The following is a 26,872-nucleotide window of genomic DNA, read 5'->3' on the forward strand; positions in this document are numbered from 1 at the left end:
GCCCTTGGGCCACTGAGACTCTGGGTGTACATGACCGTGAGTTCCTAAGGCAAGGGTTCGTTCTGTCCTAGAATAGCATGTGGCATAAAGCAGGTGCCCAATCAGTGTTTAGGGATGGAAGGAAGGGAATGAACACTTTTACAAGTCCCCATTCCATCAGATAAAGGAGTCCTGGACTTCCCTAGCACTGTGATCATAAGAGTGTGATGTTGAACTGGTTCCAAAACTGCAGCTTTGTCCCCAGGAAGAAGGCATCTCTTCTTCTGAGGATTGTAGAGAATGAATCATGAGTGGAACCCTCCACACAGGGCCTGGCCTGGGGCAGGAGTTCAGTTCAGGTTACATCTCCATCTCCCACAGGCTTCCTCAGTATAGTGTTCTGTTTCTGATGGAAGCCACCTGCCCACCTAGCAGAGTAGACCTGACCAAGGTCAGGGGCAGGACTCACATCCTGCTCATCTCTGAATCTCAGTGTGGGCATGTCAGAGTCAGGACTAAGGAGACCCTTACTGTGAATGGCACTGGCTTAGTGAATCTTAAGAACAGGATTCTGCAGCCCATTCATTCTTATTTGTGTCTTCCTTGGAGAAGAAGAAGAAGGGTATGTTCCCCTCTCAGATTTGTTCCTAGAAATATACTCTCTTAAATCCCCTGCCCCATCTCCTGGGATTTCTCTTCTGGGGAGAGAAGAGGGAGGACCCTGGCCCACTGTTCCCTGGGTGAGCACAGCAGATGATCTTGTGCTGCCCATCACAGTTCTTGGCTACCTTTCATTTCAGCCAAGCTGTGATGGACCGTTTGGTGCACACGGCAAACCCCACCACAGTATAGCACCTACACTTGTCCGTCCAGGGCTCTGGCTTCTGAAGCCCCTTGGCCAGCATCCAGCACAGCTTGGAGGTGCCGAGAGGTAGCGCCCTGTAGGGAACCTCAGCTACCGGGGAGGTCTCTTGGAGACGGTGTACGGGTTCCTCAGAGAGCCCATGCAGAGGATGGGGTCAGTTGCCCATAGGTGAGGGCTCAGTAACATGTGCCCCCTTCATCCCTGTGACTGTGTCACTCTCCTTGCCCCTCTCGCTCCCTTTCTCTGAGGTTCCTTTCTGCTTTCAAGAGACTCTAAACTGAGACACTGGGGAAAGGAGATGACTAACTCTTCAAATCATTTTCTAGGAAACTTTTCAGGCACATCTCCTAAACTCTTCTCAACTTTAGTTTCCTTACCCATGAAAGAGAGACTAGCTTGTGCCTGGACTCACAGGGGGCCGTGCATCTAGCATCCCAAGGGCACCACACTCTATGCTTGTTCGTCCCGTGGCCTGAGCAGGCCCGCTCACCCTTCATAGCTGGCGAATGACTCAACCTTCCCAACTCAGCCGCCGCTCCCCACAATTGGAAACCACCTAAATGTCCGACAGTTATAGAACGATTAAGTAACGTGTGTGTGGATCTTCAATAGAAATTGAGAACACTGTTTAAAATGATAAATTTTTTGATGTGCATTTATTTTTGAGAGAAAGAGAGTATGAGCAGGGAGGGACAGAAAGAGAGGCAGACAGGGGATCCGAAGCGAGCATTGCACTGACAGCAGCGAATCTGATATTGGGCTCGAACTCACAACCCATGAGATCGTGACCTGAGCTGAAGTTGGACGCCCAAACAACTGAACCACTCAGGTGCCCCTAAAGTGATATTTTTGATGGCATAAGGAAAGATGAGATTATGTGATATGATAAAAGCAGCTTATAGAACTATGTGCAGTGTGTGTGTGTGTGTGTGTGTGTGTGTGTGTGCGCATGTGTGTAAAACAAAAAAGCTGTAAGAAAATGTAATGTGTTAACAGGGTTTATCTCTGAGCAGTAGGACTATTTGCTCTCTTACTTGTTTTATATTTGCAAAGTTCTCTTAAATGAGCCTGTTTTTCTTTTATAGCCAGAAATAAATCAACCCGTTATTTCAAACAAAACAAAAATAATGCTCATACACCACCTCCTTTTGAATCTATTTTCACCGAGGCTGAGTCTCCATAGAGTGACCAGACACCCTTATAGGGCTTAGTGTATGCAAGATGATGCCCCGTGAAACTTTCTCCTAGTTTTATGTGGGAATGCAGAAGTGACCATGTTCTAGATGTTCTCATATAAAAAAAAAAAATAAAAGCCATTATTTAAAACTGGGACAGAGTATCATGTTAAGGATGTAAACTCTGCAGCCAGCTAGCCCGGGATCAGCTGGGTTCCACTTTCTAGCTGTGTGGCCTGGGGTCAAGTTCCATAACTTCTCTGGGTCTCACTGTCTTCATCTGTATAATAGGGATAATAATAGTAGCTACCCACTGGATTGTTAGGAAGATTAAATGTGTTAATATATGTAAAAAAAAAAGGGGGGGGGGCACCTCTCCATGCCCGGTACGAAGGAAGTGCAGTGCAACTGGGTGCATTCTCTCCCAGTCACCATCATTGTTCATTTGAGAGTTTCCATGAAACCCCTCAGGATAAACCACTGACTGATGTGCAGACCAATCCAGAATGAGCCCCCCAGAGAATCGGTCCAGTCAGGACACAACAATGCCTTGTTCACTCACTGGCCACACCCAGAGCTCCTTTCCACAGAGGCCACCACTTGGGAATTCAAGTGCACTAGTATTGATGTGACGATTTTTAGGCAGCATTGAGAGCCACTGCAAAAACAAATGATTGGCTGTTCAGTATTCCTGAAGAAGAAAGATATAGACATGAAGGTCCAAGAGCCACAGAGAATGAAATGAGGAAAGGAAACTTGGCACACAAAGATGAATGCAAGTGGGGCACACAGGCTGTGATGCGTCCTGGGGCTCTCTGGGCCCTCCCATGGCCGCTGGGTCTCCCACACACTCCTCTGTTACTCCCTCCATTCTGAAAGGGCACTCTGCCCTCAGGACTTGGTTCCGAACCACATGAGGGCCCATAACCATATCGCATTGCAGGTTGTATATATGTCTTTCCCCTCCCGTCCCCAGCTAAAGCACCCTCCCAGCACGTACTGAATGCTTACTGCATGCCTGGCTCTGTGTTGGGCTCTGAGAACCACTGAAGGCAACTGCCCTTCAGGAACCTACTGACCCTAGAAGAGAAGTAATTGTTTATCTACACCAGAGATGCCCGCACCTGTTTAGAAATGGAAGAGATCGTAGTGGTGCTGGTCCTGCACTGGCTGTCCAGGGTTGTTCATTGTACCCACACTTTACATGTAATTAGGCAATATGCCAGGTCAAGTTCTTTGGTCTCCCCCAGGCTGTTGTAAGTGCTTAGGGTGTATGGATGCTCACAGGAGCACACACATGCAAAATGGCTTGGAGGTTTTCTTTATCAGCTCCCAGGCTGGCACATCCATACCACCTTCTGCTTAAGTAGGAGTAGGTTTCCTTTAAAACCAAGGAAATGGTTCTGGTTCTCTATCTAAAGACCAAACAGAACGTAGCATGGCAAAAGACAAGGAACAATGATGTATTGTTCCCCTGGACCCTCTGTGCCTGTGCAGTGTTTCCATTCCCATGACTTACTTGAGACCTCCACCAGTGTTTCAGTTCAGGTGGCTTTGACCGCCCAAAGCCAGCCAATGGTGCATCCATCTCCCTCCTTGTTTGTTAGTAATTGGAAGGCAGCTGAATCACGTGCTTGACTGAACAATGAATAAATGTCCAGGGTCCATTTGCTTGGCAGACTTCCAATTCTGCAGAGACTATAAAACTGACCAAAACAAAGACTATGGTGGAAACTGTAAGACTCATAAAGACTATAGATCTCCCTGTCAGCCCCCATCACAACACCAGCCTCTAAGTTCCCTTTTCTGGCTGTGCTCCAAGGGCTGGATTTCCAACCGTGGTGACTAAATAGCTGTGTCAAGTAGAGGGGAGTGTGTTGAGACCCTGATGGTCTGCTGAGGCCACCATGAGCTGGCTCCCATGTTTGCCTGATGCTTTATATTATGACTGCTGAAACAAGTATCCTTTTAGCTGAAAGTAATAAAACTCCTCTGGTTTAAGGGCTGGGATGGAAAGGTTTGGAATTCTGCATTTTCTTTTGGCAATCTCACACAGAGGGAAAGTGAACCCATATGTTGTACCCAAGGGTGAGTATGGAGAACAGAACCTGTCCCCTTAACCAAGAAAGCTGTTATAGGGAGAATAATAGTCCCCCCAAAGATGGCCATAACCTAATTTCTAGAATCTGTGAATATGTTTCCTTATGTGGCAAAGGGTAATTAAGGGTGCAGGTAGAATTTTGGTGGCTAATGAGCCCTAAAATAGGGAGATTGTCCCGGATTTTTCAGATGGACCTGGTGTAATCACAGGGTACTTAAAAGTGGAAGAGGGAGGCGGAAGGAGGCGCTAAGTCATGCAGTGTGAGAAGGATGTGGCCCCCAACCCCCATTGCTGGCTTTGAAAATGGAGGAAGCAGGCCGTAAGCCAAGGGATGCAAGTGGCCTCTAGAAGCTTGAAAAGGCCAGAAAATAGATCATCCCCTAGAGCCTCCAGAAAGGAACATGGCCCTCCCAATGCCTTGATTTTGGCCCAGAGAGACCCATGTTGGACTGGTATCTTATAGAACCACAAGGATAAATCTGTGTTGTTTCAAGCCACCGAGGGTGTGGTCATTTGTTACTACAGCAATGGAAAACTAATACAAAAGCCCATGGTGTAAAAACAAACCCCCATCAGGGGCCATGGATAAAGGTAACTTCCAGAGCAGTTCCAGAGAAAATCATTAAAATCATTAAGGAGACCAATGTACTTTAGTGATGGTTGTACTAGTGGGAAGGCAGAAATGACCTTGCCAGGCATCCTTAAGTACTGAGGAAGCTTTGTCTTCTCATCTCAGCCCTGGAAACAAACACATAAACTATGTACTTTCTTCCTGGAAACTTAGGTTCTCGCTTGGGAATGAGTAGCTCTTGCACTTGAAGGGCTTTGAAGTGGTCTTTGTGCTTTGTCCCCTGTATAAATGCTTCTGTAGGGCGGAGCTACTATTGGATAAATTACCACTGTCTCATTGGTGATGAAAGGAAGCATATGTGTCCCATAATATCATGGATTTCCCCCTAGTGAACACTGTATTTGGTTGGGAAAATAGCAAATTTGGATTGATTTTTTAATAGGTTATTTTTACGGTAATTTTAGGTTTGTAGAAAAATTACCAAGGTAGTACAAAGAATTCCCCTATAGCTGACACCCACTTTCTCATCTTATTAACATCTTATGTTAGTGGGGTACATTTAAAATTCATGAACCAGTATTGGTATGTTATTAACTAAAGTATATAATTTATCTTTAGTTTTTATCTAATGTTCTTATCTGTTCCAGGATCCCATCCAGGACCCCACATTACATGTAGCCATCATGTCTCCTTAGGCTCCTCTTGGCTGTGATTATTTCTCAAGCTGGTTTTTGATCACCTTGACAGTTTTGAGCAGTACTGATCAAGCATATTTTAGGATGCTCATCTATTGAAATCTAATGTTTTTCTCCTGATTAGGCTGGGGTCATGGGTTTGGAAAGGAAGAACACAGAGGTAAATGCTATTTTCATCACATCATATCAAATCCCATGATTTATGACTGTGATGTTGACCTTGATCACCTGGCTTAGCTAGTGTTTGTCAGGTTTCTGCACTGTAAAGTAACTCTTTTCCCCCTTTCCATATTGTACTCTCTGGAAGGAAGGCCCATGTTGAAGGGGTCAGGGGCTCTGCCTCCCCTTCTTTGAGGACACAGGATCTACATAAATTATTGGGAATTCTATAAGGGAGATTTCTCTCCTCTTGCCCATCTATTAATTTATTCAGTCATTTACATCAGTGTGGATTTGTGGATATTTACTTGCATGGCGTTATAATCCAATATCAGTTACTTTATTTTGCTGCTCAAATTGTTCCAGGTTCTTTCCTTGCTGGTTCCAGACTCATCTTGCAGATTCCTTTTCCACTCCTAGAATCAACCATCTTTTCAATGAGCTCTGGTTCCTTTTGTTGGAGAATCGTACCAGAAAAAACCAAGATCTGGTGCTAGGTATATTCACTGTTACTGGAATGTCATTACTTTTAGGACTTCTCGGCTGACAGAGCAAGAACATGTATGTGTGTACATTAACCCATGTATGTACAGCTGACCCTTGAACAATGCAGGGGCTGAAGGGCACTGACCCCCTCACAATCAAGAAAATCTGTGTATAACTTTTGACTCCCCCAAAATCTAACTACTGATAGCCTATGGTTGACTGAAGCCTTACCAATAACAGTCAACACATATTCTATATATGTGTTATATACTGTATTCTTACAGTAAAGTCAGCTAGAGAAAAGAAAATGGCTTTCTAAATTTTTTTTTAAGTTTATTTATTTTCAGAGAGGGAGAGAGCACCAGTGGGGTAGGGACATAGAGAGGGGAGAGAGAATCCCAAGCAGGCTGTGCACTGTCAGCATAGAGCCTGTTGTGGGCCTTGAACTCACCAACCATGAGATCATGACCTGAGCCAAAACCAAGAGTCGGACACTTAACCGACTGAGCCACCCAGGCGCCTCAAGAAAAAAATTTTAAGATGTTTGCTTATTTATTTTGAGAGAAAGAACACGTGCTCATGTGAGCAGTGGAAGGGCAGAGAGAGAGGGAGGGAGGGAGGAAGGGAGAGAGAGAGGAAGGGAGAGAGAGAGAATGAATGAATCCCAAGCAGACTTCTGCTGTCATCACAGAGCCAGACACAGGGCTTGATCTAATGACCGTGATATCATGACCTGAACTGAAATCAAGAGTCGGCTGCTCAACCAACTGAGCCACCCAGGTACCCCAAGAAAATGTTAAGAAAATCATAAGAAAGAGAAAATATATTTACAGCACTCTAGGTATATTTATTGAAAAAAAAAATCCACATATAGGCTGGGAGAGGGACAGGGGAGGCAGTAGTGGGCCTGGCCCAAGATGGCAATGCTTTGCAGCCTAGTGGCCTCAGCTGAGCAGTGGCAGCCACCAGGCACACCCATGGGGGGTGACAGCAGCCCGGAGGCATGCTACAGCTGTTCCATCTACCTGGAGGTGTACCACCGGCCTGTGGCCTTTGGCAGCTGTGGCTACCCATGAGGCCAAAGGGCTGGGCGCTGCCACAGAGGAGGAGTCCCTACTCTGACCAATAGGGTCTGTCCGAGGTCTGCAGCCAGCCCAGTACAGCCCTGGAGCCTGAAGGATTCAGGGTGCATGAGTGCCATGGGCACGGGGTTACACGCATAGTGCTGTCATCCCTGCCCTCTGGGAATGTTCTTCTCCATCAGCCCAGCCTCCTGCCTGCCAGCCACAGGCACTGGACCGACCACCTTGTTGGCACATGGGTGATCTGCAGCGCTGCCCAGGCCTAGGGCCCTTGGGGTCTTCTAGCAGCCTTAGGAGGCATCCCCAGCCATTCAGAGGGTAGCAGGTATGACTCTGGGCCAGCAGCCTTTGATCTGGTGGAGACTGGAGTGGACACTTGTAAATAAATGCCTTGTGGCTTTTGCTGTCAATTCAAAAAACAGTGTGTAAAAGTGGAGCCACACAGTTCAAACCTGTGTTGTTCAAGGGTCAACGATAATCATTCCTCTCGGTATTTCCATATGTAACCATGAGGATCTAGATTAAGCTAAACATGAATGCTTACTGACACCTCCACCCCTCGTCCTCTCATCCATTGCCATAAGGATCCTTCTACTCTTTGCCCCTGCTCATCTGTAACCTCCTACTCCAACAGTGAGGGACCTGGCTCCTACCATCCACCATCCATTTACTTAATTGTTCAGTTCCAGCGTGAGTGTATGGCAGTATCAGAATTGTTGACCTGCACATCCCTGGGAAATAACTTTATCAACTAGAGTACGTTCTCATGGGCAGTTCCTTTTGACTGTGGGTTCACAGACACCACTCATTTCCAACAATGCTTAGGTCAGCCCCATCCCCCTAGCCCCTTTCAGTGAGATTGTCTCATGCATTTGTAATACTGTTTAATTCTATCATCATGGTCTATGTTCCACCCTCAGATCCCCCAACCTCCTAAACAATTTTTTGAAATTTGCCTACATTTAGGTTTACTCCCAGGGCTTTGAAGTTCTTTGGATTTGATAAATGCACCAAATCATGTATCTGTCACTACAGGATCAGACAGAGAGTTTCATCTCCTTAAACATGTTCCGTACTTTGCCTGTTCAAACCTTCTCCCAAACCCCCAGCAACCATTGATCTTTTCATTCGTTGATCATTCATCTTTTCATTCATCTTGTCTCCATAGTTTTCCCTTTTCTGAATGTCATAGGAGTGGAATCATACATTGTGTAGCCTTTTCAGACTAGCTTCCTCAACTTAGGAATTGTAAAGTTCTTCCATGTCTCTTCATGGCTTTATTACTCATTTTTTTTAAATCACTGAATGATATTTCACCATATGGGTATACCACAACTGATACAATTGTCTCTCGAAGTATGTCTTGTTTGCTTCAAATTTTTGTCAATTATGAATAAAATTGCTATAAATCTTCAAATACATACATTTGTATTTATATATGTTTTCAAATCAAGTGAATACTAGGAACACGACTGCTGGATTATAGGGTAAAACTCCAGCTTCTAAGAAGCTATCACACGGTCTTCCAAGATGGCGCTATCACTTGCCATTCCCACCAGCAATGGACAGGGGTTCTTGTTCCTCCACATCCTTGTCAGCATTTAGTACTGTTAAGTTTTGGGGATTTTAACCATTCTAATAAATGTGGCAGTATCTCATTGTTTTGTCATTCCCTCATGACAAATGATGTTGAACCTCTTTTCATATGCTTATGCCATTTGTACCTCTTCTTTGGTGACATGTCTGATTAGATCGCCCCATTTTGTAGTTGGTTCATTTTCTTCATTTTTAAAGTTTTTTAGATGTTTTGCAAATACTTTCTCTCAGTCTACGGCTTGCTTTTTCATTCTCTTAACAGTATCTTTTGCAGAGTAGAGATTTTAATGAAATCCAGATTATGAATTTTTCTCTCACGGATTATCCTTTTGTGTGGGATGTTAAAACTTATTGCCAAACCCTACGTCATATGGATTTTTCTATTTTTTTTTTCTAGAAATTTTATAGTATTGTGTTTTGTTCTTAGGCCATGATCATTTTGAGTGAAAGTTTGCAGAAAGTGTATGGTTTGTGTCTAGATTCATTTTTTTACATATGGATGTTCAGTTGTTCTCATACCGTATGTTGACAAGACTATCCATTCTGCATTGAATTGCCTTTGCTCCTTTGTCAAAGATCAGTTGAATGTGTTTGTGTAGATCTATTTCTGTGTTCTCTATTCTGTTCCATTGATCTATGTGTCTGCTCTTTTGCCAGTTCTACACTGCATTGATTACTATAGCTTTATTTTAAGTCTTAAAGTTTGGTAGTGTCAGTGTTCCACATTTGCCATTTTTCTTTAATATTGTGTCGGCTATTCTGGGTCTTTTGTCTTTCTGGGTAAACTTAAGAATCAGTTTGTTGGGGCGCCTGGGTGGCGCAGTCGGTTAAGCGTCCGACTTCAGCCAGGTCACGATCTCGCGGTCCGTGAGTTCGAGCCCCGCGTCGGGCTCTGGGCTGATGGCTCGGAGCCTGGAGCCTGTTTCTGATTCTGTGTCTCCCTCTCTCTCTGCCCTTCCCCCATTCGTGCTCTGTCTCTCTCTGCCCCAAAAATAAATAAACGTTGAAAAAAAAAATTTTAAGAATCAGTTTGTTGATAATCACAAAATAGCTTGCTGTGATTTTGAGTGGGATTGCATTTAATCTATAGAGGAAGTTGGGAAGAATCAACACCTTAGCCATATCAAGTCTTGTAATTCATGAATACTTAGTATCTCTTCATTTATCTAAATCTTCTTTGGTTTCTTACATAAGAGTTTTATCATTTTCTGCATGTCAGTTCAATATGTGTTTGTCAGATTTATACCCAAGTGTTGTATTTTGTGGTGCTGCTATAAATAATACTGTGTTTTTAATTTTAAATTCCAATCATTCATTGCTGGTTTATGGGAAGGCAGTTGACTTATATATTTACCTTGTATCTGCAACCTTGCTATAATTGCTTACTGGTTCTAGGGGCTTGGGGTTTTTGTTCTGTTTGTTTTGGTCAATTCTTTGTTGTTTTCTGCATAGATAATCATGTCATCTGCAAACACAGTTTTATTTCTTTGTTCTCAAGTTCTATACCTTTTATTTCCTTTACTTGTGTTATGGTACGGACTAGGATTTTTAGTATGGTTTTGAATAGCCATGGTGGAAGGAAACGTCTTTACCTTGTTCCCAGTCTTAGGGGCCAAGCATCCAATTTCCCACCATTAAGTATGATGGTAGCCATAGTTTTCTGATAGATGTTCTTTCGGGTTGATTTTTCACATAGACAAAACTGTTGGGACTTGCTGAGCAGACTGTTGTCAAATTACTTGTCTGTTGCTGCCAAGAACTTTTGTGGGAGACCTTGATCCTTTTAGAAATTAAGGGAACTTTAGTAGCTTTCAGAAGGACCAGAGATTAATCATCAGAGTCCTGATAAGGATCTAGAGCAGCCTAAATGTCTCACTGGTGCCCACTTGCACTGAAGGAGAGAGAACATCCTAGCTATTCTCTTGTCCCCCCCTCCCCGCCCCCCATCTTGGTATTTTTGGTTTGGTTTGGTTGTTGTTTTGTCTGTAGGGACAAAACAGGGAGCATGGTCCAGAGAGTGCTAAGTAGATGAATTCATGACCCTTGACACTCTGGACCCCACCTACCTAATTTGTTCTTCTGTTCCTTCCCTTCTTTCCCCCTCTGTGCCCCCACATTCCCAGTGCTCAGATGTAATCATTACTCTCAACACCTACCCCCCCCCCTTTTTTTTTACACACCTATGTGTTTTACACGAGATGTGCCTTTTGGGGGTCGTCTGTGCCAAATGAAAATATATATTTTTCAAAGTCCAGCTCAAATTCCCCCTCTCTAGGAATCCTTCCCCGTCTTCCACCCAAAGTTACCCTCGGTCTGCCTGAGCTCTCACATCGCTGTAGTCCGACGTCCCTCACCCCTCTGCGCGGCATCCTGCATGTTGTGGTTATGCGTCTGCCCCTCCCACCATCCATGTGCAGACTGAGGCAGATCCACGTCAAATCCCCAAACCTATTTTCCCAATGCTGGCTCAAGGTCTGCTTCAGGAGAGGTGCCTAGTAATGTTTGTTGGTTGAACGAATGAAATTACTGGCTTTGCCTAAATGGACCCTTTTGTACTTGTAGAAACCTCTGTCCTTTCTTTTCTCCATACTTGTTCTCCCCGTGGTGTTCTTTGAATCCCTTTGTGCGTTCTGAAGTATAAGAGATGCCTGCAGCTATTCTGCTTCTCATGGAAAAAAAGGAAAGGAAAATGACCATTCATTGTGTCGCCCTACAGTATTCCTCTATCAACTTTATAATCCTGGTGTCCTGTGTATTAATTAGGGAGTTGGAGCTCCAAGCCCCAGAAAATGCCAACTCAACTAGTTTAAACAATAAAGGAGCTTATTATATTTCTTATAACAAGACACATAAAGCTAGAGTGGTTCCAGGGATGTAGGCTAAACAGCATCAACAAGAAACCCCTTTCTTTCTTTTTTTCTCTGCCAATCTGAGTATATTAGTTTCTTCTTTGGACTTGGGCTAGCTCACCTCGTGACTACAAAATGGCTGCAGCAAATCCAGGCATAGCATCCTCATACAACAGTGATTAGAAGGAGAAAGATACCCTCTCTTCTTTGGACCTCTCTTTAAAATGGATGAAAACTATTGTTAGAAGCTTCTAGAAATTTCCTCTCACAACTCATCATATCACATGACAGTGCTTGAGTCAGTCACTACCAAGAGAATGAAGATTATCATGATTAGCTTAAACCAATCAGGATCTCCCCTAGAACTTAGGAGGGAGAAGTGTACACACTGGAACAAAACGAAGGTTCTTTCAGCAGGGAAAAAGAGTAAAATAAATATTAGCAAGGAAACCAGCAGTGTCAGCTCCAGTGTTGTTTTATAGAGAGTTGTTTGATACTGAATTTCAGGGAAGCTAAATTTCAAGGTCGCCCAGCTGATAAAAATAGAAGTAGGATTCAAATCCTACTCTTTCAAACTCCAAAGCCCATCCTTGCCCTTTTTCTGCTGCACAACTAGACTCAGAGCCTGCGTTTCCCGGAAAAGCCAAAGCCCCCTTTCTGATGGTGAGCGCTTCAGGAGTTGAAGCAATCACCCTGCTTTCCCAAGCTCGACCTTCAGCTGGGCATTTAATCTGTTTATTAAGTTATGACTAATGGCGCCGCGAGACACGGAGGGCTGCACACTCAGACCTAGTTTTAGATTGTTAGAGGAGGTTGAAGGGATAAACATCATATTCATATTCTGTGCCGAGAAAATTCAATTGCAGCTCTTTTCTCTTTCAGAGCGCAGGGATTGGCGAGGGGCTTCTGCTGGGTCCTGCTTTGGTTTAATAGAAATGAAGCCTCCAAAGCAGGCGGGCTGTTTTGGGAAAGTGGCCACTAATGCGGCCCCATGGGGCGGGGGCCAGGCCTGAACGGGGCAGTTTGCATATTCACTTTTACAAACAGTTGGCTCAGAGTCAGCAGTTAATGGGATGGGAATGATGTTCCTGTACCAAATCATTTCCTGAAAAAAAAAACATTTCCAATTGCAAACATATCTCAGCCTTTCTTGTAGGGTTTGTTATGTCTCTGTTGAGTGAATTAAAGAGGCAGGGCAGAGGGGAGTGTTTCGGACTGGGGATTTTTCATCTGAAAACATTTTTATGATGTACACATAAAAAAAGATCCTGTTGAGACCCACCTTGAGGAGTCCTTGCCACAAATAGTACATTTCTAGTTGCATTTTAGAGGTATAAATATCCCTATATTCATAAATTGGCTCTCGCCATACAACAGTCTTGGAACAGATGTGGCTTTTCTCTCCTTACAAAATATAAGCACACACATATGCACACACATGTACACACAGGATCAGGCAAAAATTTTATATATATATATATATATATATACCTGCATGAGGTATTGTCTTAAGTAATAATAATAGTTATAGCATAATAGCATGCATTTATGCAGTTCTTACCAGGTACCAGGCACGCTTCAAAATGCTTAATGTAAACCCATTTAACCTTCCCAACAACCCTAGGAGGTAGGTAATATTATCACCCCCAATTTGCAGATGGGGAAACTGAGGTACAGGAGGTTAATGAACTTGCCCAAGGTCACATAGCTAGTAGAACATGGATTTCAGCCTAGGCACTCTGGCTCCTATTTGGGGATCTAACAGTGAACAAAAGAGAAAAAGTGCTAGTCTTTTCTCTAGGTGGGAGACAGACAACAGACATATGAATAATTATTATTTAAGATTGTGATGAGTCCTCTGAAGAAAATAAAACATGAGAGGGAGGCTAGGGGCTAATCAGAGGGCCTTGCAAGTGTTAGTAAGGAGTCGGAGCCTTATTCTGAGTATGATGAGAGGCCAAGGGAGGGCTTAAAGCAGAAGAATGTATCATGCTATTTACATCTTTATAGACCATTCTGACTATGCTCTGGGAAGTAGACAGGGGTGCGGAAAATGCATCAGAAAGCAGTAGACCACTTAGAAGGTGGCTCTGGTTGTCCAGGTGAAAGCTGAGGGTGGCCTGAACCAGGATGGGGTGGTGTAGATGATGAGAAGTGGGTGGCATTGGATCCTAGTCTAGAGGTGGAGCCTACAAAACTTGCCAATGCATTCGATGCAAAGCATGAGGAAGGAAGAGAAGTTAAGGGTGATTTTTTTGGATTTTGGCGTAAACCGTTGTATAAGTGGCGGTGCCATTTACTGAAGAAGAGAAGAACAGGGGAGTGACAGTCTTGTTTTAGGGTTGTTACAGTGGAGGTGAGAATGTTGACAATCATTATGTTTGGGATATATACGCTTGAGACCTATTAATAGACAAAAGAGGAGACATCAAGTAAGTCTGGAATTCAGGGTCAGGCCCATTCTAGAGATTTAAATGTGGACATCATCAGCATTTGGACACATGGGGTCAACTAAGATAACACCATCCAATTGCATTTCCTGTAATGACAAAAAGCTACATCTGTGGTGTCCAGCCTGGCAGTGGCCACTAGCCTGCCACACGTGGGCCATTGAGTGCTTGCAATGTGATAGGTACAACTAAGAAACTGAAGTTTTAACTCAGGTAAATGTGTATATTTGCATGTGGTTGGTAGCTACCATTGACAGTGCAGACCTTAGGGAGAATGTAGGTAGAGAGGCCCGGGGCAGGAGCTGTTGTCTTCACCGGCCAGTATGTCCAGTCTCGCTCCCCCATTTAAGCATGACTCGACTTCCACTGCCCAATGCTTGCACAGCAGTGCTTGTTCCGTAGTGGAAATCTTGCTTCTTTGTGAGAAACAGCCTGGAAAAGAAAACAAACTACTAGTCTTAGAGGACTATTAGAAGAAACCTAGGACTCTAATGAAATTATAGGAGTCAATTGTTTTTCACTAGAAAGCAAATGCAATCCTATACTTATTAGAATCATTTTAGCCTTGAAGGTGTGGCTTCTATTTTTCAGTTCTATTTTGGGGGGGGGGGTAATTATAGTGGTGGGTGTCTGAATTTGCAAATTCAAGATGGTGACTGGCTGATATCCCGTATGAATTTCAAGAGCCCACAGCGACGGGACTAAATACCAGCTTCATAATGCAAGTTGTGTCTCTTTAGGGTAGAGTGTGTTTCACGCTCTTTGTTAGGCAATCTCGTTCCCCGTCCAACTGCAAACATCAGTGAGTTTGCTAATATGAAAGAACTCTTTGTAAGTGGCTGCCTTGTGCTTAAGAGTTCTTGCAAGTATATGCTGGCAGTCAGGGAGGCCAGAGTCAATAAAAAAAATAATAAAATGGAAAGATGGGACATTGCTTTTATTAAGGTTGATTGCAGCTGCCATATTAGCTCTTTGAGAGCCTTTTGGTGACCAACGCTTTCAGAGAAAATGGTCTTTCTGTGCTTAATTGGTAAAAAGGAATTACCCAAACTGGCACTAAACAGGGGTGAGGAGACTGAAGGCACTCATTTTAGGGGGAGGGTTATCCAAGGTCATTGCTCAGCAAGTGTCCATCATGCAGTAGTTTTGTGGTAGGAATTTGTTTTTCACTAAGGCGTCATTTGGGGGGTGGGTGCATGGAGGGGAGCAGGCTGGAAGTCTTTAGCGGTCATTGACCTCTTTTTGTTTTCCTTGAGGAAAGTGGAATTGTAGGTTTCTAGGACTTGAAAACTGTAAATGGACTCTCTGGCCATCCATCCAGTTGAGCTCTTGATGTTCAGTGGAGGGAATGGACCTAGGAGGAGAGGTGCCTGGCCCCATGGTCCCCTACTCATTAGAGCTAAAGAGACAAGATGAGAGCCCAAAGGAGGGTGGCCTGAGGCATTCTCAAGCAGTGGCTGGGGTGGGATGGGGTAGAAAGAGAAGGCAGGATAATCAGAAAAGTAGTTAGGGAAGCCAAACAAATAGGGAGAGAAGTTGGCTGGAAATGGCTTACAACATAAATATAGACTTGACCTGGTGACCTCGTTTAGCCAAGCAGGTACCGGGTGGCCACTGTGCATCAGACAGCCAACCCTTAAAAGAGGGGTGGGCAGGAGATGACAGGCAGAGACCCAAGAAAGACCTCAGTGACCACCTCACTTCCATGTACCCTGAGATCGTGTCTGGGAACAGGCAGAGGCCTCCCTCTTTCTCTGAGGAAAGCAAGTGAGGTGATAGTTGGAAGAGGGGACATGCAGGAGACAACTCAGTCCTTCTAGCGAGGAGAGGCAGGGAATCTATTGCAGGCTGAGTAACAGCTGTAACCTAACCTCAGTAGTTTTATTAATGTCAATCTCAAACACCGTGTGCTACAGAGCCCCTCCCTGTCATCACTGGGCTGCTGTGTGACTCCACCTTTCTTCTCTTTGCAGTATCAGAGCTTCAGGAGGAGGGCATGAATGCCATCAACCTGCCCCTCAGCCCGATCCCCTTCGAGCTGGACCCGGAGGACACCATGCTGGGTAACCGGGTCTCTTGTTCTCTGGGTTAGCCTAACGCCTCCAAGTGGAGCCACCCACTGACTGCCTTTTTCTTTTAAAGAGGAGAATGAAGTGCGAACAATGGTGGACCCCAACTCCCGCAGCGACCCCAAACTGCAGGAACTGATGAAGGTAAGAAGAAATTAGGAGGGGCCTCAGCTGCCTCCCAGACTCAACAGGCACCTGTAGACCACCTGCTCTAGGCAGGCAGCACACATGCCCCAACAGAAGAAATAGAAAGTTACAGGCAGCTCATGGTCCCATAGGTAGACATCTCTGATTTAACAAAAATGGGGCATGGCCGCCGCCCAACAAATGGTGTTGATCGTAAGTGCCAGAGAAGTTAGTGCAAAGGAGCTCACGTTTACTAGGATCTTAAAGTTCACACAGTCTTTCCACTGCTTTCCTCAAAGACCCTCAACAACATCCTGTGAAATAGGACTTCTTATCCTCATTTACAGATAAGGAAGAGGAGTCTTAGAAAAGCCAGTAGTTTGTCTGTGGTCAAAGCTGAGTAGAGGAGATGGAATTCAAACAGAAGTAAATAAGATTGAATGAGATATTGTACATTGTGCCTGGCACAGGGGCTGGCTTGTAACCACCCCCTGAAAAATGTTCATTTCATCCCCCTTTGCATTCCCCGTCCTGTGTTTTTCTTCTTTAGCTTCTCCAAGCTGAACTCAAAACAGGACAAAAAGGCACTGGATGCCAGAGTGGCTCATTCAAAATGTAAATGAGATCTATCATTTTCCTGCTCAGAACCTCTGTATAGATTCCTGTCAACTGAAGTCTGAAGCCCATGCTCCTGGGGATGGTGTTTGGGGTCTCATGCTCTAGCTGCCTCTTCAGCTTCAGATTGTCCCCTTAGAGTCACCATGTGATGACTGCTTACCGCTACTCAGACACTTCTCTGTCTTCACTAAATGGTGAGCTTCTCAGGGTTCAAGACCCCCCCCCCTTTTATTCATCATTGTTCCCCCAGGATCCAGCACAGAAAGTGACTTGGAGCAGATGTTCATAAACGCTGGGTGGGTGGATGGGGGAGAGACGGGAGGGTGTTGGATGGAGGGAGTGGAGGGGAGAGGAGGGAAGCTTCTATTCTAGAATAGTAGAACGATGTTCTGTGAAGACCCCGGGCTCCACCCACGTATGCAAACCCAGCCCAGCTACTACCCCTGTTATAAAGGCAATCTATTGATGCAAACACAAAAGGTGATGTTCCCTGTGGTTCCATGTATTACCAGATTGTGGTGGTTGCCTGAGGCCTGTCCTCAGGGGAGGGGACTGAGCACAAAGCCCAAAGGAACCTTCTTTCAGCGAGGGAGTTGCTTTTTATCTTGATTGTGGTGGTGGTTACACGACTGTGTACAATGACCAAAACCCAACAAACTGTATTTAACATTAGTTAATTTTACCATATCATAAATAATATCAACAAATGAGCTGAAAAAAAAATGTAAGATGAAAGGCAGTGGACTTTTGCAAACTGCAGTTTCCTTACCTGAAAAATGAAGTGAATGAACCCTCCCTCGAAGGGGTGTTGTGCAGATTAACTAAATGAGCTACCTCAGCTGTGCCCCTGCTCAGTGCTTCATGCTGAGGGCACTCAGGCAAGGACAGGAGAGCGACGGGAGAGGAGAGGAGACTGCATTGGCCCTCCGAGAGGTAGCTTGGGGATAAGGAGGAGAGCAGTACCTTAGAGGGCCGATGGATAGGAGTTCAATTCCTGTCTGTGTCCATGGTTAGCAACGTGACCTTGGCAGATACATTCACTTCTGTGTTTGCTTTCTCCTCCTGAACATAGGAGGAGGGGTGATAGATGGGGGTGATAGGAACCACCTGACCAGATGTCCTAATGGGGGAGAGCTTTATTTATTAATTAGACGTACCTTTATTGAACGTTCGGCCCTTGACGTATGTGATTCTTTTCTGCTACCTAGAGCAGGAGAGATTTTCCTCCTTCATCTTAGAGGTGGGGAATCAGAGGCTCAGAGCAGAAACTAGTTTGCCCTAGATTCATAGGTCATGGAGGCACACACAGAGAGGTCCGTGGATGACAGAGGTGCACAGACACAGGTGCATACATCACAGAGCTACACAGATCAGTTGGTGGGTAACTAACCCCAGTTTGTAGAACTCTAAAAGCCCATATCCTTGCCTGGTACGAGCCACACACCCAAACACTGTGTGAATGTAGCTTGCCATTGGGGTAAGGAATGGTAAGGGGCCAGACACAGGTGCCACCAGAACTAGAAGCACTTACCCCGGAAAATTAACAGGGCCACTAGGGCTCACCCAGCCTTGTGTCCACATACTGAGTCACAGGGACTCAGTTCTGCTGCTTTCAAAATCTGAAGTGCATTTAGATTTTAATCTTCCAAGATAAGAAATCTGGCCTACGAATCTTCTCTTATTCTCTCTCTCTCTCTCTGTAGGTACTAATCGACTGGATTAATGATGTGCTTGTTGGAGAAAGAATCATTGTGAAAGACCTGGCTGAAGATTTGTATGACGGGCAAGTCCTACAGAAGCTCTTTGGTGAGAAGGGGGTTGAATGTTGTGGGGGAGGTCTTTGCTCTGCAGGTGGATGGCTCTCAGGCTCCTAGTTGGGAGTGGTTCTCAGCTTATAGCCGTTCACGTGCCGTTCACACTATCAAAGTGTGGTGTGTGGGCCCACAGACTGGTGGGGCCTTTAGATGGCCTCCTGGAATCTGTTTCACATAAATGAATTGCCGAGGGACTTCATTGGCCAGATGGGGCTGCTCCCCCTAGCAGTTGAAGGGCAGCAGCCGGGTAGATGACAAGATCCCACTGTGTACTAGAAAACCTGCCTTACCCTCGCTAGAAAACCGTGCACTTGTGACCTCTGTAGGTGTATTTACACGTGTGGGGGGGGTAAGCGTATATACGTATACCTCTGTCACCTATGGGTGGGTGTATGTGTGCGTGTGCACGTGCGTGTATGCATACCTCTGTGAGCTGTGGACCTGTGTGTATGTGTGTGTGTGTTCCTCTGTGTACCTCTAAGTCAGGTGCAAGAATGTGGGAGCCTGTGCCTCTGTGACGTTCAGCCTCTGTGTGCCTAGATGTGTTGTCTCTGGGAAGGTGTGTTCCTGTGAAAATAGGCCCCCGGGGAGGAAAAGGAGAATTCAGGGGTGATCTAGTATTGAAATGACAAATTCAACCTGAAAGAATTTGGACTTTGCCTCAGCTGCTCCCCATTGTCTCTAGTCCAAACCTCTGCCCCAAGTTCTAGACTTCCATTCCTAGCTGCCCACTCAGCCCCTCCCCCTCTGTGCCCCTCACGCTGAGCTCATCCACTTTTCTGAAGAGGTTTCTTGCCCTCTGAGTTAACCGCCTTCCCCTCTTCCCCGCCACGCCCCGCGTATGTGGGGGACCTCCAGGGCTCCTTTCTTCTTGCTCACATGGTCTCCTGCAGCCACTCTCCCTGCAGTTTTCACTGGTCTGAGCTGTCGAGACAGCCTCCGACCTCACCTGCATTCTGCCTCTCTCTGCCTCCAGCCCATTCCTGGGCCACCAGCAGAGGAGGCCTTCTCAAAACGCAAGTCTAGTCTTGCTCTCCCCTGCCAGGGTTGGGGCTGTGGGGGGGGGGGGGGGGCTGGGCCAGTCAGGCCCAGCAGCACTGCATTCACACAGACCCTCATGCGACCCCCCTCTGTCTTTTCAGCCTCACTGTTCATCTTTCAGTCTCTAAGGTCCATAGAACGTGCCTGCCTCTCGCACCTCTGACAACAGGATCACATCTAGACGTGATTGTCACGCGCCCTTCTGTGTTCCTCCGGATACACACACACATACGTACATAAATGTACATAACACACATGCCTTTATTATACGATGTTCCAAGTTGTTTGTAGCTGTTTATGGAAATGTCTGTGGGCTTCCCAAGAGCAGGAACACCGTATCTTCCTCATCGATCCAGTCTCCTCCAGTTCTAGCAGTTTGCCTCCTGCATGTTGCCTGGCACTTCATCAATGTCTATTGAGTGAATGAATGATATAAAATCTAGTCATTTCTGGGAAGCTACACTGATTTGGTACTCAAACGTCAATATTAGTGAGTATTAATATTTAAAGACTTGTAAATGCAACCGAACGCAGAGAGGAGAAGGGTTTGGCACATGTTCCCATGGAAAAGCCATGAGCCTCGCTGGTCATCTCTTTTAGCGACTATAGCTTTTAACTCCTCCAGCAGATTTCTGGTCAGGATCTGAAAGTGTCTCGAGACGCTCTATATGCTGGGCTTTCAAGGCAAGGGTGGAATTTAGCCATGGAGTGATGGAACAAGGTCACAAGGTCATCTTGCCTCTGCGCATGGGGAGAGAACTGCCCAACATCACACCCGTGCAGCCCCGAGTCGGGACGGAGCACAGTCAACATTAGGTTTATTTCAGATCTCAACCTTCGCGTTGAAAAGGTGATGTTCCTTCTGTCCACCTAAGTTTAGACCGTTTGTAGGTAGATGGGGACACACATGAAAAGGTACAGGTAGGGTGCCCAGGTGTAGAGAACGAGTTTGCAGGTAAAAATATGCATCGTGAGTGCCTGGGAGGTGTCTGTCAGGAGGCTGACTAGGATAGGCTCCAACCTTGACTTCCCCTCTATCTTCCTCTTTCCCAGCAACGTTCCTCAAAAGAATATTTGGCACTGTATCTGCTTCCTCACCACTAATCACTACCTTCTGAGGTACAGCCTGGGTATCATCATTCCATCTGCTTTCTCTTCTGAGGTCTCCAGTATCGATTCTGACATCTCCTGTGCTGTGGCATCTGACGCTAACTACCAAATGTCTCGTCCCCCTTCCCCAGCCCAGTGGTCTCTGGGATCTCATGCCGCTTCCGACACACCCTCTCTTCCCCGTCTTCTTCATACCCTTGACTTCTCTCTGTAACAGCGGGGACTTCTCAGTCTTCCATCTGTGGCGCCTCCCTTCCCTTTTTCTCTCCTATCCTCTTCCTGGGTGATTGCATCTACTCCTGCGTTTCAACCATTACCTTTCTGATAATCACTCCCTGAAGCTGTGAGGTGATGTGCTAACTGCCTTCCACGCATGCCCACCTGGGTGTCACCTAGGAACCACGCTGCCTCAAACTGATCTGATCTTCCTCCTCCCCACCAAAGCTATTCTGCTTGCCAGAATAGAGCCAAATGCTCAGATTAGGAACCTAGGAGTCATGCCCTTTTGCTCCTTGTCCTGTTAGTCACAAATTGTGATGACTGTACTCCCCTATGTAATGTGTCGAACCACCCCATTTCTCAGCCAGGGAGCATGTGCGAAGCACTTAGAAAGTGCTGGCTCCCCACGTGCTGGGGTGGTGGCTCTTTCTCTGATTTTCCAGCCCCTCTGCTGCCACCTTAGCTTCTCCGGCTCCAAACACCCTTTTCTCTGTGATACGCCATTTCCTGCCTCGATACTATTTGTCTTGACACTTAATAGGCCAGTTGTCAGTGGGTTTTTTGTTTTTTTACTTTTCTTTTGAACTAATTTTAGACTTAAAATATTGTCACACAGAGAGTACAGAGTTCCTGACCCCCTCGGGCCCAGCTCCCTCTAATGCTAACGTCTTACCTGACCATGGTACAGGTACCAAACCCTAAGAAATCAACCTCAGTCCCAGAATTTATTTGGATTTTACCAGATTTTTAAATGAATGTCTTTATCAGTTCTAGAATCTGATCTGGGATTGCACACTGTACTCGATTGTATCACGTCCCTTCCAAACTGTGACTGCCTTTTCTTTCATGCCCTTGACACTTGTGAAAGAGGACTGATTAGTTATTGTGTAGAATAGCCCCTAACTTGGGTTTGTCTGATGTTTTCTGATTGAGGTCATAAATTTGGGGGAAGAATACCCCAGAAGTGACAGGCCCTTCTGGGTGTGTTGTACCCAGGGTCCACAATGTTAACCTGTCTTATTACTGGTGAGTTCACCTGGATCACTTGGGGAAGGCAGTGTCTGTCAGATCCCGTCACTGTGAAGTTACTATTTTTCTCTTTACGATTCATTTGTTTAGGGGGCAAGATAATTTAAGATTATGCAAATATCTTGTTTCTCCTTACATGTTTCCCACTGATTTTATTCAGTGGATCATAGCTGCCTCAATTATTACTGCAGTGGTCTAGTGGAGATTTTCTATTTTCTTCATTCCTTCTACATTTATTAATTGGAATCCTTCTGTAAGGAAAAGTTGGTCCATTTACTTATTTATTCAGTATTTATATCAGTATGGACACAAGGATACTTACTTCATACTCTAGGTTATAATCTATAGGGGTTTTTTTTTGGTTGTTTTTTGGGGTTTTTTGCTCGTATACCTCCAGCTTTCATCATTTGACCATTGGGAGCTCTTTCAGGTTGGCTTCTGGACACTTTTGACCTGCTGCTCCATATTTTTTTGTTCTTAGCACTTACTTTCTGGCATCATAAGATGTTCCAGACTCCTCTTATGCTTTACTTACTCTGACCCTGGAATCAGTCATTTCTCCGCGGAGCTTGGATTTTTTTTTTTTTTATTAGAAAATGGTATTTTGCAATCAATATATGGGCACATTAGAGAGTGTTTGTAACCTGCTATCCGTAGCACACATAATCGTAGGCACAGTACGATGACCTGGTGGTACTACAATGAATGAGACACGATCATTTCTAGAAATCCAGTTGGGCTGGGCCCAGAGAGCAGGAGCGGGCTGAGGTTGGGATTAGTAAACTAACTATGAAACACTGGTACTTAGAAGAAGATGGAAATGCCACAGGGACCTCAAGGAGTCCGGATGTGCCAGGTCACACCTCAGGAGCAGGAAATGCATCTGGAATCCAGGAAACCAGGTTGGTGACCTCATGGGGCAAGGACTCAGAACCTGGAAGTGTACAAGATGTGGAGGCAAGAATCTCTCAGCAAAAGGCTCTGTGTGTTTTAGGGTCATGGTGAAAGCCTGAATGGGTGAGCATCCCCAAGATGACAAATAGACTCTGCTGAGCAGCATGGCTGGGTGTTCTCTGATCACAAACCCTGTGAAGGCAGTGTCATACCTGGGTCTCCTTTGTGCAGCCAGATACTGCTTGTTCGACAGCACTGGGGCTGCTCAACTTGCCTTTCTCAGGGACCCCAGGCATATCTGGAAGGTTCTGCTGACATACCTTCCCCCAGTCCTTCTTTCTGAGCTGCCTAACCCAGCTGCCTCTGTTCCCGGGGTCTTCTCTCTTGCCCTGGCTGCAGTTCTGAGTTCAGGTTTTCCCAAAAGCAGATGCCGGGACAAGGACTTGGGTGGAGGAAGTTCTTATGAGAGGTGATCTTAGAAAGTAAATAGTTACGTGGGGAATGTAAGAGAGCAAGAGAAAGGCCAATGATGTTGAGTTTGCAACCAGGGTTCAGTCCTACAGGGTTCCCTCTGAGAAACACTTTAAGTCATCCTCCCCAGGACAGGGAGGGTCCTCCCATCCCCCTGTGGTTGAGGATTGCCTACGTAAGAATTAAGAGCTTCTAGGTTGTACTTCTGATGGAGAAGCTCTTGTGTAGAGAAGAAGAGCTTCAGGGCCAGAAATGGAACCCATGGTGTGCTGGGCGCCAATTGGGGGTGAATGCAGGTGAACCAGGGAGCTCCAGGAAGGGGCATCCACATCACCTAGGAATACGAGAAGGTACAAGTTCTGCTGTAGGGGCTGCTCCTGCTGAGTCCCTTGGTGTTGCTGCCAGGGAAAAATCAGATACTTATGCCGCCACCCCCATCTCCTCACAGCAACAGCTCCAGACCTTTACACACCTCAGGACAAAAGCTTGCTGCACTTGCATCTCCAACACCTAGGCCAGAGATACTACCAAGAGAGACAGGAGATAAAGGATTCTAGAAAAATGCCCGCACAAGATAATCATTTCAGGTGAACATAAGCTTTCCTGACTTGGGATAGCTCTGTGAGCTTCCTTAGGGTATGTTTTAGTTAACGGATTCTTATCTTTAAATATGTGCATGTACTCGCCTGTGTTGAGGGCTAAAAGTCATAAGGTTCTTTTTTCTAGTGTTCACAACGGCATATGCCCGAAACAGGATATCTTCTTCAAGCATGAGACTGAGCAGGGTCCCTTGGGCATAAAGATTCTGCAGGAGAGTTTTTTGTTTAGCTTTAGGGTATGTGTTTGTCCCTGGTAGACCCTAAAGAGAACATCTTACATTGACCTTACTCTTGTCAATTACTATTCATTAAGCAAGAGCCATTTCATTTGCTAGATGCTACCTGCTGAGTTAAGGGATATGAAAGGAAATATGTTGCAGTGTAACATACTGCATAACACAGTGCCTTCAGGTAACTCACAGTCTGGTAGTATGTGTGGGATACCAAGTAGTTTAGGAAAGGTGTCATGAATGAGGAGGCATTTTGAATGAGTCCTTAGGGAAGGAGAATTTAAACCAGATGAAGAAGGAAAAGAACATTCTAGTCAGCACAACAAAATGTAAGCCCATGTGGATTTCAGGGTGAGTGGTGGGAGAGTGTTGTATAGACAAGGAATACGTGGGTAGGCAAACTTCAGGAGTGGTTGTGTGGGACTTGTGGCTAACACAGATGAGACCCAGCACCCAGATCTTGATTTCTTACACCATTCTCCAATAATAGAAACCAGGGTATGCAGAAAATTGGCTAACTGTAGGACTGGAGCATCTTGCAGTGCCGAAAGAGGTACTAAGAAAAAATATAGATGTGTGGGACAGCATATGGAAAGTATTCAGGACCAACCTAAAACAGCTCCCAGTGGCTAATGGTAGAATAATTTGAGCACAGAGATGAATGACAATAGTATTGGATTATAGCCCAAAGTGTAAATATCCTTAAGTCCATATTGATATAAATAGGTAAATAAATGAGAAAAGGAACAATTCTTCCTCACTGAATTATTCTAAATAATTCATGTGTTTACATTCCCCTCAAAAAAATGAAAGTTAACTCCCACCTCTTGAGTGAACTCCATTTAGTGACTAGCTTCCAATGATTATGGGATGGAGCTGGAGGAGGCAAGTAACTTTTCAGTAAAGAAACAAGATTTAGACCCTACTTTGACCGAGTGATCAAGGTTAACATCACCAATGATAAGTCATGTTGATAGCATGCATCCTTGATACGATGCAGTGGAAAGGGCACTTCACCTCTGTGATATTCCTCCCAAAACCCATAACCTCAGTCTAACCATGAGAAAAACATGGGAAAAACCCAGTGCTCCTCAAAACCATCAAGGTCATAAAGAGCAAGGAAAGTCTGAAAACCTATTACAGAATAGAGGGCACTAAAGGTGACAATGATGAGAAGAACCCAAAGCATGGACTTAATGTCAGTTCATTAGTTGTGACAAACATACCATAGTATTATAAGATGCTAATAATGGGTGAAACCGGATTCAGAATATGCAGGAACTGTATGAACTATTATTTCAGCTTTTCTAGAAATCCAAAAACCATTCTAAAATTAAAAATTTAAGGGCCAACTAATCTTTGACAAAGCATGAAAGAATATCCAATGGAATAAAGACAGCCTCTTCAGCAAGTGGTGCTGGGAAAATTGGACAGCGACATGCATAAAAATGAACCTGGACCTCTTTCTTACACCATACACAAAAATAAACTCAAAATGGATGAAAGACCTAAATGGAAGACAGGAAGCCATCAAAATCCTGGAGGAAAAAGCAGGCAAAAACCTCTTTGATATTGGCTACAGCAACTTCTTACTCAACACGTCTCCAGAGGCAAAGGAAACAAAAGGAAAAATGAACTATTGGGACCTCATCAAAATGAAAAGCTTCTGCACAGCGAAGGAAACAATCAGCAAAACTAATAGGCAACTGACAAAATGGGAGAAGATATGTGCAAACGACATATCAGATAAAGGGTTATTATCCAAAATCTATAAAGAACTTATCAAAGTCAACACCCAAAAAACAAATAATACAGTAAAGAAATGGCAAAAGACATGAATAGACACTTCTCCAAAGAAAAAATCCAGATGGCCAACAGACACATGAAAAAATGCTCAACATCACTCATCATCAGGGAAATACAAATGAAAACCACAATGAGATACCACCTCACACCTGTCAGAATGGCTAACATTAACAACTCAGGCAACAGCAGATATTGGCAAGAATGGGGAGAGAGAGGATCTCTTTTGCATTGTTGGTGGGAATGAAAGTTGGTGTAGCCACTCTGGAAAATATAGAGGTTCCTCAAAAAATTAAAAATAGAACTACCCTACGACCGAGCAACTGCACTACTGTTTCGAAGGGACACATGCACCCCAATGTTTATAGCAGCACCATCAACAATAGCCAAAGTATGGAAAGAGCCCAAATGTCTGTCGATGGATGAATGGATAAAGAAGATGTGGTATGTATATATACAATGGAGTATTACTCAACAATCAAAAAGAATGAAATCTTGCCATTTGCACCTACGTGGATGGAACTATAGAGTATTATGCTAAGTGAAATTAGAGAAAGACAAATATGACTTCACTCATGAGAATTTTAAGACACAGAACAGATGAACACAAGGGAAGCAAAAATTATATAAAAAACAGGGAGGGGGACAAAACAGAAGATACTCTTATGGAGAGCAAACAGGGTTACTAGAGGGGTTGTGGAAGGGGGGATAGGTAAGGGGCATTAAGGAATCTACTCCTGAAATCACTGTTGTGCTATATGCTAAGTAACTTGGAAGTAAATTTAAAAAAAAATAAATGGGGAGCAACTTTTTGATATAAAAGCAAAAAAAAATGGATAAA

General features: G+C 44.8%; 1 protein-coding gene across 3 annotated transcripts in view; it reads left to right on the forward strand.

The window, feature by feature from the left end:
* Window positions 1–26,872, forward strand: part of PARVA (parvin alpha) — a 189,673-nt gene that overhangs the window by 84,872 nt on the left and 77,929 nt on the right. For all 3 annotated transcript variants that reach the window (XR_006297415.1, XR_006297416.1, XM_043580690.1), the window contains exons 2-4: window positions 15,982–16,071; window positions 16,151–16,221; window positions 18,525–18,627. Coding sequence is in view for 1 of the 3 variants with exons in the window: in XM_043580690.1 (XP_043436625.1) it covers window positions 15,982–16,071; window positions 16,151–16,221; window positions 18,525–18,627 (264 nt within the window). In the remaining 2 variants the exon portion in view is untranslated. The remainder of the gene's footprint in view (window positions 1–15,981; window positions 16,072–16,150; window positions 16,222–18,524; window positions 18,628–26,872) is intronic.

This window comes from Prionailurus bengalensis, chromosome D1, assembly GCF_016509475.1.
Source record: "Prionailurus bengalensis isolate Pbe53 chromosome D1, Fcat_Pben_1.1_paternal_pri, whole genome shotgun sequence".
Classification (NCBI taxonomy): domain Eukaryota; kingdom Metazoa; phylum Chordata; class Mammalia; order Carnivora; family Felidae; genus Prionailurus; species Prionailurus bengalensis.